At 39.3% G+C, this 16,607-nt stretch overlaps 1 protein-coding gene across 1 annotated transcript in view; it reads right to left on the reverse strand.

Moving 5' to 3' along the window:
• Window positions 1–5,972: 5,972 nt before the first annotated feature.
• The window catches only part of LOC113097227 (RAB6A-GEF complex partner protein 1-like), a 29,106-nt gene continuing 18,471 nt past the window's right edge, over window positions 5,973–16,607 (reverse strand). The window contains exons 9-26 of the mRNA XM_026262434.1: window positions 15,666–15,810; window positions 15,478–15,526; window positions 15,092–15,229; window positions 14,811–15,008; window positions 14,691–14,729; window positions 13,712–13,822; window positions 13,548–13,637; window positions 13,295–13,455; window positions 12,464–12,602; window positions 12,260–12,376; window positions 11,273–11,986; window positions 10,228–10,386; window positions 10,016–10,152; window positions 8,930–9,216; window positions 8,047–8,229; window positions 7,795–7,972; window positions 7,502–7,690; window positions 5,973–6,844 (exon numbers count right to left, since the gene is read on the reverse strand). Of these exons, the coding sequence (XP_026118219.1) occupies window positions 6,562–6,844; window positions 7,502–7,690; window positions 7,795–7,972; window positions 8,047–8,229; window positions 8,930–9,216; window positions 10,016–10,152; window positions 10,228–10,386; window positions 11,273–11,986; window positions 12,260–12,376; window positions 12,464–12,602; window positions 13,295–13,455; window positions 13,548–13,637; window positions 13,712–13,822; window positions 14,691–14,729; window positions 14,811–15,008; window positions 15,092–15,229; window positions 15,478–15,526; window positions 15,666–15,810 (3,317 nt within the window). The 3' untranslated portion in view covers window positions 5,973–6,561. The remainder of the gene's footprint in view (window positions 6,845–7,501; window positions 7,691–7,794; window positions 7,973–8,046; window positions 8,230–8,929; window positions 9,217–10,015; window positions 10,153–10,227; window positions 10,387–11,272; window positions 11,987–12,259; window positions 12,377–12,463; window positions 12,603–13,294; window positions 13,456–13,547; window positions 13,638–13,711; window positions 13,823–14,690; window positions 14,730–14,810; window positions 15,009–15,091; window positions 15,230–15,477; window positions 15,527–15,665; window positions 15,811–16,607) is intronic.

Raw genomic sequence — 16,607 nt, forward strand, 5'->3', positions numbered from 1 at the left:
ATAGTGGTAGTTTTAAAGCATGTGGGAACAACAGCCTGACTCAGTGAGATGTTAAAAATGTCTGTGAAGACATCAGTGAGTTCTGCTGCACAGTCTTTCTGTACATGCCCAGGGATGTTGTCAGGACCCGGAGCTTTGCGGGCATTGATCCTGCTGAAGGATCTCCTCACGCTGTCTGGGGTCAGAGTCATCACCTGGTCGCCGGGAGGAGGTGGAGTCTTCTGTGCAGTGGTGCTGTTTTGTTGCTCAAAGCGAGCGAAGAAGGTGTTCAGCTCGTTCAGCAGAGAGATGTTGTTGTCACAGGTCCGTGGTGGGGGCTTGTAGTCCGTAATGGTCTGTATCCCCTGCCACAGGTTCCTAGTGTCTCTGCTGTCGCTGAATTGATGAGCTATCCTCCTGGAGTGCTGTCTCTTAGCCTCTCTGATGCCACGGCACAGGTTGGCCCTAGCTGTTCTTAGGCCCACCTCATCTCCAGCCCTGAAGGCAGCATTCCGTGTCTTCAGGAGTCTGTAGATCTCCCCCGTCATCCATGGCTTCTGGTTGGCCCGGACAGTGATAGATTTTGTGATCGTTACATCATCAATACACTTATTGATGTAGGCAGTAACAGTCTCTGAGTACTCCTGGAGGTCAGTGGTGTTATTGCATGTGGCAGCCTGTTTAAACATGTCCCAATCAGTTGTGTTGAAGCAGTTCTGAAGAATCTCTGATGATCTTTCTGGCCACACTTTAATCTGTTTGTAAACTGGTTTGGCGACTTTAATGAGTGGTCTGTATGCAGGCATTAGCATAACAGTGATGTGATCTGAGGCTCCGAGGTGGGGGAGGGGGAGGGCTTTGTAAGCTCCTCTCTGTGTGGTGTAAACAAAGTCCAAAATGTTATTATCTCGTGTTGGAAAGTTGATGTGCTGGTGTATTTTTGGAAACACACTCTTAAGGTCAGCATGGTTGAAATCCCCAGCTATGATGAGAAAAGCATCGGGGTGTGCTGTCTGCTGCTCACTGATGTGTTGGTACAGTTCATTAAGTGCGTCGTTCCTGTTGCTGGTGATGTTGAATGGGGGAATGTACACTGAAATGAGCAGTATAGCAGTATATTCCCTCGGCAGATAGAACGGCCGGCACTTAATAATCATAAACTCCACCAGGGTTGAGCAGTGTTTGCTGATCACAACAGTATCGCGGCACCGTGCGTCATTGATGTAAACACAAAGCCCGCCGCCGTGGGTTTTTCCTCCCGCGACGAGAGCTCTGTCCGCTCGATAGCACGTCAGCTGGTTGAGCTGAATAGCGCCGTCTGGAACGCTTTTGCTGAGCCATGTTTCCGTGAACACAAAAACACGGTCCTCTGAGTTGAGTGTAGTAAGCGAATGTAGTCCAGTTTATTGTCCAACGAGTGTACGTTAGCCAGTACGATGGTGGGGACAGATGGCTTGTGTGGGTTAGCCGTTAGCCTAGCCCGGATACCTCCGCGCTTCCCCCTCTTCTGCTTCCTCTCACGCCGCTTGTGGTGCCTCCGCTGCGGGCGAGATGCAGTAGTGGGGGTCGATGATGGTGAAGGCCTCCGTAGCAGATCGAGATCCCGCAGCTGTTCCGCTTGCATGGAGTTTAACTGTAAAAATGCGGTTCTGCCGACATCGAGCAGAAACTCGCGACTGTATTTGCGCTTACAGACAGGTAGACGCGACGACAACGTGCAAAAACACTGCGACTCACAAGACAAAAAACACGAAAACACCGTTCTGTCGGGACAGAGAGAAGCCGCTGCGTGTGGACGCGCCGCCATCTTGGATTTTTCCCTTAAATATACATTTCAAAATAATTCTGAAATTGCATTATTTATTCATCATCATTATTTATTCATCGATTAATCGAATGGTAGTCATGTTAGCACCTATTAAAAATGTAATCTTTTTATGTGTGTCAGGGGCGCCGAACAATTGGGGTCTGTAAACTTTTAAAAAGCATGTGTCTTGAGGCTGAGCTATAAAAGGCTTGTTCCAGATTGTCCTCAGACCCTCCCACATTTGATCTTAGTGAATACATTTTGTTTTATGTATTTTGGCGTCATGTGATTGGACCATTTGAAGGATGCAGTGCAATATCTCTTCAGAGAAATGTGATTTTATCTTTACAAAAAAAACTTTCACAAGGCGTTCAAAACAAGAAGAACCAAAGAAGCTTGGACGGAGCTGGATGCGATGCAAGTCATGTCTTTTGTTTTCCCTGTTTGGTATTTCAAAGTCTTGTCACTGAAGCATTGTGGGCAACGACACAGAAGGTAACGGAGACAAGCACAATGGCTTGTGTAGATGATGCAGTTATGGACGTGTCTCTTTTGCAGTAAAATACAAGTCTTTATGCAAGTATCGTTATATGCACAATATTAAAATAGATAAATAATACAATGGCCCTTCCTCAGTTGGACATACATTCAGACTGAAAACTTGACAAATATATTGTCAATACCATTCAAAATTAATGGACTAAGTATTTAGGAGATTAGTTTAGTATGTATAGTGCAAATAGCTGCTGCCAGATGAAAATTAAGAAATAAATTACTTCTAGGTGTATATTACTATTTCATCGATTTGCTACTGAAGGCCTTTGTTCTAACCCTTTAATATAAATGGCTATTTTTTTAATGATTACAAATGTTCAGTGATTACTGATATACTCACATTAAACAAACACATTCACTGATTTGTGTCTTATTTCATGCTTTAACAGTGGATTTTAAAAAGAAATCACTCTTTCAGAGACAAAACGTTTGTCTAAAGGTTAAATATAGTTTTACAAGAAAGAAAATCATGCCATTCTTTACAAGTTTAAGAGATTTTGTGAAGTCTTGTTCCTCAAAATAACTTCAAAGTGTTTCAATATGACGTTATGATAATAGCTGGTCAGTGCCACAGATTTTCTAATAATTTTCACTATTTGTGTTGATTTCAACCACGTGGTCCATTAATTGTCTAGAAATCTGCTGCTAATATCAGATTGTGAGTACATTCATTTTTTTATTTATACAAAACGTGTTCATAAAATAAGGTTTTTATGGATTTTCTATCTGTTGATGATTTACTATAGGTGTTGAGCATATTGAAATTACTTTCTTGTATTGAAATCACTCAGTGTTCATGACTGTGTCAAAGCAGCCTTACAGTATCAAACTGGAAAATAGTGTCAATAATGCAATAAAAGCCAGATTGTCCCGTACATGTTCTCCCGCTCTTGCTTCAAGGTTGAGTGGTTCAGGTACGTCGTCATAGTCATAGTAGAAGTCTTCTATTGAGAAGAGCGAGATAGTGAAGCCTCATTCACAAAAGCAGGGCTCGTCGAAAGCCTTGAAGAAAACCGAGCTCCTGCAAGTTTTCAGCAGTCAAAGGCTCGCTTTACTACACTGCCTGCAAATATGTGATCGTTTCTTGAAATAAAGGTTCATTTAATGTGTTGTAAACCTGTGTGTATGTGTATTTATGTACTTTTATAATTCCCTCATGTTTCATTTACTCATTTGTATTCATGTTTTCCCTTGTTGTCAGAAAATAAAATATAATTATTTTAAATATAAATAAATGAATTCACATCATGTTTGTTTTGTTTATGTGACATAACTCAGTTTACATTTTGCTTACGTTTTACTTAAATATATAATTATCATTTATGTCCCTGGAGCACAAAAGCAGTCATCAGTAACACAATTATATTTGTAGCAATAAACAGTAATACATTGTATGAATCAAAATTATAAATTTTTCTTTTATGCCAAAAATTATTAGGATATTAAGTAAAGATATTTTGTAAATGTAAATATATTTTGTAAATTTCCTACTGTAAATATATCAAAACTTAATTATTGATAGTAATATGCATGGCTGAGTGCTTCATTTGAACAACTTTAAAGCCAATTTTCTCAATATTTAGATTTTTTTTTCATTCTCAGATTCCAGATTTTAACACACCGTAATTATTGCTCAAATAGTATTTAGTACAAATAGTATTTATTTAAAAATATATATTAGAGAACTAAAATATTCAACTTATTTAACTGAAAAAAATTCAGCTGTGTGGTCACACTATAAGTAAGCAATGCATGACGGTTAAGAAAACAATATTAATGTTGCCTCTCCATCGCTCTCAGAATAAAATTATACTGTAAATGTCATCGACATAATCATGTATAATATGCTCAGATGTTACCAAAAATTGCTGAAATACCTGTATAATGACGCTGTTGTATATCGTACCTAAACCCATTCAAATGTATCGTCAGTTGTTTGGGGAGTTCTATGAATCACGTGACGCCGGCGAGATCAAAGAGAGACGTCACGCACATGGACCGTTGGCTAAACGTCTGATACATATGGACACGAAAGTGCAAACACTTCAAGAATGTCAAAGTCGTTATGGGATAGGATGCAAATGCAAATATTTCTTAAAAAAAGAAAATCCCAATTTAAAAATACTTTTAGGTATAATATTATTTTCCCCAACACATCTGAAAAAGTTTAAGAAAAAAATAAAAACTGCACACGTTTAAAAAATAATTTATTGTTCATTATGTACAGGAAATAGAAAACAGCGTAGAAAAGTCATTGTCCAGGAAACTCTGTACACTGCATTGAGAAGAAACTCTAAACTGTACAGAATCAAGAGTACCGACACAAACCCACAGAAACCAGATCAGACCCTCAGTCCACGTGAAACCACATCATCAGTCCTGTGACGTCAGAGGGATTGTGGGTAATCCGTACCATGACTGCGTCCGTGAAGCTCTTTGGTTTGTGAACATGATAATCAGGAATACTGAGACAGGAGGAGAAGCCACTGAGACCTGCAGGTTTTACAGGGTTTGGGCTCTCGTCAGCTGGTTTGAGAGTCACTGAACCAGATTAAACCAGACCAGACCGGTCTAAGCTGCTCGTTTGAGCCATTCGGGGGGAAATAAAACAATAAAATAAAGATGCATCTCATTAAAGCTGCTAAATACTCAGAGACGACTGACTGTCAATAATGCATAAGAACTACAAGAAGAAGAAGAAGAAGAATAACACAAAGGCATTGATGCGTGTAGATGGTTTGGTCCGGTGTGAAGGCAGCGCTAACGAGACGAACACTGAACACATTAATACTTCTCTGTCCTGCTGCTCAAATAAATACACAAACCTGCAATAATGCAATTCAGAAACAATACAAAATCATCACAAAAATAACAGTACGCCGAGATCTAGTGGTGGAAAACTGCTTTTTTGAGATTAATATCATGGCTGTAAGATACGATTGGGGAATAAATAATGCATGTGTTTGTGTGTAAGAAAAGCTATGATGTTTGGTCAATGAACACGACTCGCAGCTTAAAAACCAATAAAACCTGTCAGGATCAGACCGGAGATGACCGCAAAGAAGCTGCATCCAGTAAAAATCATCATTAACATTCAAACACAAACTCAAAGCCATAAAAACACGCTGATCGATAATCACTGATTCCCACAGAACTCATGATTCTCACACACACTGCAAAAAACACTTTCTTAGTATTTATCTTTAGAATTTTGTTTTATTCTTTCCAGTACAAATATCTAAATATTCTTAAATTGAGATCGATTTACCAGAGAAACTAAATTAAAAATGATTTTGCTAATTTTGATCGGATATTATTGTTTTCTTACAGAAATTAAGCAGGTTTAAGCTAATTTTTTTATTTATATAGAAAATGTAGTGAAAAAATAAAAGTACAAAATAAAAAGAACAGATATAGTGATGAATAACTGCATACTTTGATGTACAATAATGTTGACTATAAAAAAATAAATATAATAAAAAAAAACTGTAAACTGCTTTTATGCCTTGATTTAAGATACCACATTTAGATTTTTATCAATAGAATTATCAAAATGAAGCAAGTTCATGATAGGAAACGGAAAAATGAATTTTTCTCTGTAAGTATATAATATATATATATATATATATATATATGTTAGAGAGAGAGAGAGAGAAAGAGAGAGAGACATGAAAATAGAAATAGCGATTAAAAAAGGCATGTTCAAGATTAATAACAAAAAAGATCACTATCAATAATGAATTTTTAGCATCTTGCATAATAAATTTGTCAAATAATGCATGTGTATGACTACATCACAAGTCTGAAAAATGATCAAAATTAAGAGTTTATGCTTAAAACGAACAAATATCTGGCAGTGTGTAAAAAAAATAAAAAATAAAATACAAATAAACAATTTAAATGGAAACTTAATTCTTAAATATTATAAAGAACATAAAAAATGTTTTGCAAAAAAAAAAATCTAACTGATACTTGTACTTGTTTTAAGCAGGAACTCGATTAATTTTGATGACTTTGATCAGAAACTGTATTTGTGAATGTATTGTGATGTCAGAATGATCAGATGTTTGTACTGGAAGAGCTAAAAACAACCAAAGACACAAATACTAATGAAGAAGCAGATGTTGTGCAGTGTGGAGGTGAAGAGAGGAGAAACATGATGCTGCTGGCCACAGGACGCTGAGAACACACACACACACACACACACACACACAGGCGCGTCAGGAGAGTGTGCAGTCGTACGACCCCTCCTCCAGCGGCTCCTGTTCCTCCGGCTGCGGCGGTGTGTCGTCCAGGGGTCGGGCGCTGGCTCCTGTGGGGCCGTCCGAGGGCAGCGGGTGAGCAGCGGTCAGTTCCTCGGCTCGGGGCAGCAGCAGAGGAGGATCGCTCAGTTTGGACGTTCCGGTCAGCTGGAAGGATTCGGCCTGGACCTGCTCCACAGGAACCTCCAGGAGCTTCAGCAGCTGAGGACCAATCAGATTCAGGAACGGCTTGTAGCCCAGACTGACCACAAACACAGAAACACACACACAGAGAGAGAGAGAGAGAGAGAGAGAGAGAGAGAGAGAGAGAGAAATTCATACTTTTATTCATCAAGGATGCATTAAATTGATCAAAAGTGACAGTTAAAATATTGATAATGTTCCAAAATTGTTCTATTTATAAAATAAGCACTGTTCTTTGAACTTTCTATTCATCTGTGAATCCTGAAAAGTAAAGTGGTATCACTGTTTCCACAGAAATATTGAGCAGCACAACTGTGTTCAACACTGATAATAATCAGAAATGTTTCTTGAGCAGTAAATCATATTATTATTCTGATTTCTGAAGATCATGTGACACTGAAGACTGGAGGAATGATGCTGAAAATACAGCGGAGCATCACAGAAATACATTACACTTTAACACAGATTCACTCAGAAAACAGTTGTTTAACATTAGAATAATATTTCACAATTTTAAAGATTTTTGATCAAATAAATGCAGCCTTGGTGAGCAGAAAAGACTTGATTAAAACCATTAAAAACTATTACAGACACAGTAGTGCATACATAAAAAAGGCATTTTTGATATTTAAATTATCTTTATTTTCTCATTAAAAGTATATGGTTAGCACTTAACACATTAAACGAATAGATGAATAATGCCAGTGATACTGACCAATCAGACGAGGCCCAGAGGTCGACAGCTTTCAGGCCGGCTCGGATGCTCTGGACCGTTTCTGCTGGGACTTCTGGACTGTCCAAAAAGCCCACGACCTGCTTAATGACAGCGGCGTCCCGTAAGATCAGCCCGATGACCACACACCACTCCAGACAGCCGGCCTCCATGAAGACGTGCAGCAGATACCTGTCAATCACAGTCTCGTCAGCACCTCGTCATCAGACGCTGCACACACACACACACACACACACACACACACACACGACTCATCGATCATTCATCAGACTCACCGCAGCTGCACCTGACTCTTGTGAGGACCTTTATTGGCCAGCTCCATAGAGATGTGCTCCAGCTCTGATTGGCTGAGACTGAGGGTGGAGACATTCTCGTCGACCATCATCCAATCACCATCCACCATGGAGCTGGTCTCAGTGAGGTCTGTGGCTGAACCGATGCTGCACTCCTCTCCTGATGAACAGAAGCAACATGAGACAGAGACAGAAAGAGAAAGAGAGAAAAACACAGACTGGTTTAACACAAACCTTTGTTGATGAGAGGAGAGAGAAACGCCTCCTGCGTCTGTGGCCCTCCGTGAGAGGAGGCGGAGTCCAGTTCCTTTGAGACCGCCCCCAAACTATCCAGCCAGCTGTGATTGGCTGTGGTGTCCATGTCACTGTTCAGCAAACTGTCTGCAGACTGAGACTTCAGCAAACGAGGACTCAACACTAATGAGACAGAGAGAGAGAGAGAGAGGAGAGAGAGAGCGAGAGAAAATAACGTGATTGGTCAGCCATAACAGCTCATTTACATATAGTTACAAACACAGCCTGGGAAAAAAATACAGGTCAGTTAAACCCTAGTTTAAAGAAATACAGACCAAAATTACATTTTAAAATAAAACAATTGTAAACTTTCTATTTTTTTATTTATTTATTTATATATAACATTTAGATAAAATTAAAAATAAACAATAAAATTAACAATAATTTAATAATTTATACACACAGACACACACATCAAAACAAGTTTTATATAAAAATTAAAAAAATATTTTAAAAAATATAAAAATATTGAATTTGATATTAATTAAAAAATGTAAATAATAAATATCTAACAAATATCTAAATATGAATAATTTTATTTTTATTTTCCTTCATTAAAAATGATATGAAATATGAATTTCAAATATGAAAAAAATAAAAATAATATATATATATATATATATATATATATATATATATATATATATATATATATATATATATATATATATATATATATATATATATATTATTATTTTTTTTTTTTACTTTTTATTTGTATTTAGATATTTAATATAGAGAGAGAAAAAATATAAATTATACAAATGTGTGTAAATAAATATATATTTTTTTTATTTTACAGGTGGAAAACACATTCACACACCTGGGCGGCAGCGTCCATTCTTCAGCGGTGAGTTAATGGAGCATGCTGGGATTACAGGAAATGGCCACAGGAAGTCCTTGTGCAGGCATTTGAGGGCGGTAACGAAGTTGTCGATCCGTGCGACCCGCGTGCGCTCTCGACACAGCCAGCCAATCAGCTCGAAGCCCAGCTGGGCGGAGAAACAGCCCAGATCCCGCAGTCTGACCTGCTCCAGCAGGTGCCGCGCGTGACGCCACAGCATCATATCAATGTAGAGATTCTCCGCTGAGTCAGTGTCCTTACACCAGCTGAACACACACACACACACACACACACACCATCATCATCATCATCAGTCAGTCAGTGTTGGTCAAGATACTTCAAAGTACAAGTTATTTAGGGCTGCGTGATTTAGAGAAAATCTAATTATGATTGGAATGGGAAAAAAGCTAAAAATTAGCAAAAATAATAGTAATAATAAAAATGAGGATGATGATAAAAAATAATAATAATAATTGTTATTATTACTTAAAATTAACACAAAAACATTTTATTACTATTTATAAAATAATAATAATAATAAAAACACTAGAATATATTATAAATGTTATATTATTAAAAATAATTGTATTGGAAAATACAGGAGGAGTATTTCAGGAAAATATAATAATAATAATAATAATACATTTTATTTTATTTAAATTTACAGCACAGCTGCAAACGACAATACTAATATTGGTTAATTTATCTTAATTTTTTATTTTGAAAAAGCTTCTCTTTCGTTGACAGCAGCTGGTTTAGAAGTGCTTCGAATTACAAGTTTGAGAAAAAGGTTTATTTATTCCTTCGCTTTGATTCCAGTTTATTTGCGATGAATCATACAGTCCTATTAGTAATATAAAGTAGGTCCTCTCACTTCTATATCAGAGCTAAAACAGCCTCGACCAGCAGCATCTAAATACCTATTCTGATTAAAGAAAGAAAGACAGACACGAATTGAAGAATCTTTGAAGAACTGTTCAAACAGACTGATTGACTCAGATGAATCGGAGCGAGCGAGTGCTTCATTATCTGAGACACACATCTGAATCAGGCATGTTGTGTTACCCTTTGGAGGACGGTCCAGACGGCACGCTCAGGGTCTTCTGCAGGTTGAACTTTCCTCCAGCGATGCTGTCGGCCGACTGAGACAGACTGATGCTGCGGTTCCTGAAGAACTCGAAGCCGCCCGTGGAGCTCTGCTCCTGTAGCGCACACACACACACATCAGCACAGGAGCTTCAACACACACACATCTCATCTCATCATCTTCATCTCACCTGAGTGGTGGGTGTGCTGGGCGGAGTCTCGTTCTCCCCTGAACCAATGGCCTTCAGGAAGCGGATCATGTGACGACACAGATCCCATTTGCCCTGCTCCAGAGCCGTGTTGAAGAGCAGAGTGGCGTGCTGACGGCTGACCGCAGGGACCTCCATATTCTGAGAGAAAACATACATGCATAGAAAAAGATGTTCTTCCATCATTATGAAGAAAGCGGCTTAGTAAACCCAGGGTTTAGAAACACATGATTGTTCAATTACTTTCAATTACTTACAATTCACCCAAGAAAAATTAAATAAAATTGGAAATGCAAAATCATTAAAACTTTTAAAATAAATTAATGAAACAAAATATCTGTTTTATGTGTTGACTCTAGTCTTAATATGTAATAGTATATTTAACTGGTAAAACATGCTACATTACAGATAACGAAGCTACTTCACATTCTCCAAAAATAGAAAATTGATTAAACATAGGTAATTAAATGATTAATTAAATAATTATATCATTAAATTAAATAAATAAAAAAGTTACATTGCTTGAGTTAAGAATTGGATCTAAAGCAGATTTAAAGGTCACCTTTTATTCAATGCATGGCTCAAATGTAAAAACTATAAATGTTGAAAAATTGTGTTCTTTATGTTTTCAGTATTTTCCAAACCAGGAGCCAAAATCTCTACATTTAAGATTCATAAGTAACATAAAAAATACTTTTAACTGCACTTAATTTAAAATTAGCAGAATTAGTTAATATTCATTGTTTTTATGAGTCAGAAAACATGTCATTTAAGTTTTAACGTTTCACAATAATTTATATTAATTTGAAATAATTCATCCTTTAAAGAAATAATACAAATTTCTAGGAATATATATGTCATAAGGGTATTTTAATGATTTTGGCATAAAAGGAAATGGATAATGTATTTGTCTAATGCTACAAATATACCCTGCTTTTGTGCTGCAGGTCACGTATAAACGGTGAGCAGCTACAGTTGAGGGTGATTGTAAGTGAGGTGTGTGTTGTGTATGTGGTCTCCTCCTGACCTGCAGGATGATCAGGTAGGACGCGGCCGTGTCCAGATCCTGTGCCATCAGACACTCCTCGAACAGGTCTTTGGGGTTCCCCACGGCGGCGAACAGGTAGTTCCACAGCGCGTACTCGGTCTTGCGTGCGCAGTGAACGATGGTCTGCAGGAAGAGCGGGAACTCGGTCACGAACTTGGCGACGGTGGGCAGCAGCGGGTCAGGGATGGGCTCTCGGGACGTGGCCTCCTCCTCCAGCACCACGTGCACCATCAGCTCCAGGACGTGAGGGAAGTACGGCAGCGAGGCACAGGACTGCGCCAGCATCAGCGCCTGCTCGCCCAGGTTACGCACCAGCAGCTGTCTCAGGATGTGATGGAGGTAGATCTGGGACGTCCGCTCCACCGTGCAGAAGGGGAAGAGCGCCTCGAGCGAGGACGAGCCGGTCCCGTCGAACAGCACCGTCTCGTTGGAGGCGCCCAGGATCAGCGCGTCCTCGAACAGCACGGTGAGCGGGTAGATGTTGATGAGGAAGGGCAGCATGATCCGGCGCGACAGGAACGAGTGCGGCTTGCGGTGGTCTCTGGGGAACAGAGGAAGCCACACCTTCATCCCCGCCTCGCCGCACGACAGCCACAGAGCCTCCATCAGGTGGCGTTTTTTGCGGTTGCTGCGGCACGTGGTCCAGACGTTCTCCACGCACTGAGCCAGAACCACCGGAGGACAGAAGGGAAGCTGCCGGACACAGAGGACATCATGGAGTGCAACGGTGATGACACAGATGATGTGTGGCGCTTGAGTGGTTACTTAAGAACATGTATTCCTGTATTATTTGATGTGATAAATGTGATCATTTTAAAAGAAGCTGAAATAATGCGGGTTGCTGGATGATTAACAACCTTGCAGCTCGGTCTTAAATGGTTTATCTTTTAAAACGAACAGGATGTGTACTTCTGTAACAACTGTCTCACTCTCTGGGATCGGGAAGGGGCGGGGCATCAAACTCACCAGCTTGGTCTGATTGGCCGGCGTGTCCTTCTCTCGAACCTGTGGGCCGGATCGGTCTCTCTGCAGCATGATCAGCTGACCGGCCAAATTCAACAGGATACTCTCCGCCGAACAGGCCTGACACACAGACAACTCATGAGAATATATACTCGTGTGTGTGTGTGTGTGTGTGTGTGTTTATGTACTCTGTCTGTGTGTGTGTACCTGCTGCGGGGCTTTGAGCGTGATGCCGGTCTCCGTCCGGACTGATGTGAGGGTCACAGACACCACCAGAGCGGGGTGAGGAATATAGCGGGACATGGACACCTCCTGCAGCAGATCCACACTGACCGACGGACTCGGACTGAAGACAGAGAACGGTCAAGAAATGTTAAAGACAAATACAACAAACACCCATTCAGCTTACAAGAGTCTGAGTCGTACACAGAGGTGCCCAAAACTGTTAGAGCTCTTGGCATATTTAAGAGTTTTCAGTTGTTTTTGTTGGAACTACTTGCAGTGGAAGGAATCTGCCAAACACTGAATATAACATTATGACATGCCATTCATTTCTATAAAAATAAATAAATCAAACTGAAAAAAAAATAAATACACCTACATATACATAGTCATTAGATAAAGCAAATTTGTATATAAAAACAATTAAATAAAATATTAAAAATGAAAACAATTAAACAAATAACATGCATAGAGACACATTTGGAAATGTTTATTATTAAAAACTAAAAACAAAAAATAAATAAGCATGCATATACTACAAGACAAATTTGGAAATCCTGAATTATGTGTGTAAATATTGTTGCATGTGTGTAAAAAGCAAAAACACTAACAATCAGAAAAGTATATAATTTGTAAATGAAAATTAATTTATTAATTTAATCATGTAAATGTAGCACTAACTTTATGAAAGTGAATGTTGCGATACGGTTCAATAATAATTGTGTTTTTATGGATTATTACAAATAAACCAGTGTGTATAATCGCTGAGGATCTATTTACTGACTGTAGCTCTGTATGATGAGTGATGTGTGTCACCTGTCGTGTCGTCTCTCGATGCTGTAGAGGCAGATGGAGCAGTCGGCTCTGAACAGGATCACCACGTCACGAAACACGTTCAGCAGCAGCGTGTCGCTCTGAAGCTTAGTGACGCTGGCAAACACGTTATCCAGGTTAGATGTGCGCACGTATAACCTCAGCTACAAACCAAGAACAACAAGAGTCAGCTGATCAATGACCGGTTCGGTCGACACTGATGAATCAGAGGAACGTTATTCAGTCGCTCTCTTGCCTCTTCCTGCCGGTCAATGAAGTTATAACAGGCAAGAACAACAAAGTCCTCCCACCACGTGAGACCCCCTGTCACCGTCATATTCTGCTCCTGAAACACACACGTGATGTTAGAAAGCTTCCACTTCCTTTCACAGGAGAAGACGGTGGTGTAGGTGTGTTTACCTGTGTGACGTTACCAAACAGTTTCCATTTCCTGGTGTATAAAGAGTAATGTGCAAATCCACGGCGGCCAGCTATAGCCACACACTGACCAGACCAGTCTATAGCAGCGAACTACACACACACACACACACACATTTCATGAGTGCAACATAAATGGAACATTTATTGAAATGCTCATTAACATATGTCCGCCCATATTTACATATCATTACATATCCATTATGCATCAACATCTCCAGCACTGCTGCTGACACATTGAACTACACTATTATACAGCCCTTAACCAATCAGAAACGAGGTAATTTACATACACAAGTCTTAAAGGAACAGCAGCATCAGTCTGTTTGAGTCAGAGAGGATTAGGAAATGGTTATCAGAAACTAAACTGTAAGACAAGAAAGCTTTACTAACATGCATCAACCTAAAGAAATTCTTCACGCAACAATGACAATTTGCTAAAAACTCATCTATATGCTGTATGGGAGTGAATGGGTGCCATCAGAATGGGAGTCCTAACAGTTGATAAAAACATCACAAACTCCATGTTTTTAACTCAAATATGAGTCCATAATACATAATAAAGCTTCCTTCATCTACTATTGTCTCTCACATTAAAATCCAGCCACAATATTTGTTGTGAGCCGTTTTGATCTGTGCAGATTTCTCTCCTGATTCAGACCAGAACACTTTTTCACTGGAGGAAGTGTTATTATGCACTTGTATTTTAGTTAAATAGTGATGGATGTGTTTCATCTTTTGTCTTCTCCAGATGTTCACTGATGGACTGGAGTGCTGTGGATTATTGTGATGTTTTTATCAGACTCTCATTCTGACGGCACCCATTCACTGCAGAGCAACCGTTGATGAGACACTGATGCAGTGCTACATTTCTCCAAATCTGAAGAAGAAACAAACTCATCCTAATTTTCAGCAAATGTTCATTTTTGGCTGAACTGTTCCTTTAGGAGTCGGTTCTTACCCTGATGGGCCAGTTTGTCTCTAGATATGTGCTGTGAATCTGTGGAGAGAGGAACAACAGGTGTCAGACTCCTAGATGCACGCGGTGTTCTCGACAGTGAATGTGTGTGAGATCCTGTACCTGAACCACCTGCCAGTGCTTGTGGCCCAGTAAAGTGCTGAGACCCTGAGAGAGAGGGGCGGACGCTGACGGCCGGGGCACAGGACTGCCACTGTCCCGAGACGAGCTCTTGTCAGACACACTGTGAGCCTGGGTCGGGTCTCCACAGGTCAGATACAGACGATCCTCTCCGTGGAGCAGCACCTGCTCCTGATTACTCTGATCACACACACACACAGAACCGTCTCACTCACTGATACCTGACACACATCTGATCACGCTGCATGTGTGTGTTCTCTCACGGTGCACGGGTTGACGGTCAGCGCGCTCTTAATGAACTGAAACTGCAGGATGCCGGTCTGCTGGAGTTTCTCGTCAGGATCCGGAGCCGTGTCTGTGCTGGCGATCACCCACAGATGATATCCCTCCACTCCCCAGCTCTAAAACACATTCACATTCACAGATGAGCTTATCAAATCAGACCTACACTGCACTCAGTGTTTATCTGTGATCAGTCCTTGCACTGCCTGGAAACTGAACCCAGTATCTTTGCATTCCTGGCCGAAATGATTTAGTGTTTGACCAGTATTGATTTTTTTGATGGTCGATGATCTTAGAAAGCAGGGTGTCTGATTGCACATGTACACACACACACATATATAATTACAGTAACATTACACACACTCACCATAGAGCTGATCTTCAGAGGCTCTTTCTTCGTGCCGTCTGAGTGACAGCTGCATCAGGAAAACACACAGGAAATAAAGAGAAACGTTAACATTCAGAGCTCATCATTAGTTGCTGGAGGGAAGCTCCTTGTTAAAGAGTTTGTCAAAGGTTTGCAGTGGCGTGAGTGTGTGTGTTTGTGTGACTCACGAGAAGTCCTCTCCGAGTGTGCAGATGAGATGAGCTCCAAACACACTCCACAGAGACAGACCTCCACAGTCCCACGTCACCATCACCACACTGCAGTCTGGAGACCAGCGCAGCATCTTCACAGACCCCGTCTTATTCCACATATCTGACCACAGCACACACACACACTGAATCATGGGAAATGTTCGGCAAGTTTGGGTTGTTTTTCTTTATTAGCAACGAACACAGACAAAATATACAAATGACTGTGCAAATGCTAATTGAACTAAAAAATACATTCCAAAAAAAAAAAAAAATAAATAAATAAAACCTGCTACAATATTATACAGACAAACACACTTATAAAAAAAAGTTATACTAAATTTTTATATACTTTTTTTCTGTTTTGTTGTGGATAAAAGAGTTAAAAGCAAAATTAAAACTAAAAAATAAATGAAGTTAAAATGTTGCTTTGTGTAAATTAAATTGGAAATAAATCTAAATCTTAACTAAAAAATAAAATAAAAATAGAACTGAATAAAAATAAACAAAAACGATTTAAAAAATGCATGTAAAAAAAAATTGTCGAAGCATATAACTATTACAGAAAATATGCTAATCCAAAATATTGATAAATACTTTAAGTGTAGTGCTATTAAAGTATTATTTATTAAAGTATAAAACAACTGTTACTAAATTGTTTAGGTATTGTAAATTATTGTTTATTTAATTTAATGCCATGCCAGTTAGCATCCTTTTTTTTAATAGCTAGTAAAATATGAAACGAAGAAGACAAAAAAAAACAAACAAAAAAACTACACTTTTTAAACAAAATCTAAAACCAAATCAACAGATGCTCTAAAAGAGTTAAAATAATCTTAAAATAATCTGGAGTGAAAATCCTAAATCCTAAATCCTAAAGTGAAAATCCTAAACCATGGCAGTAAAAGAGTTTCAGTTGTA

This window comes from Carassius auratus, unplaced genomic scaffold, assembly GCF_003368295.1.
Source record: "Carassius auratus strain Wakin unplaced genomic scaffold, ASM336829v1 scaf_tig00216159, whole genome shotgun sequence".
NCBI lineage: Eukaryota > Metazoa > Chordata > Actinopteri > Cypriniformes > Cyprinidae > Carassius > Carassius auratus.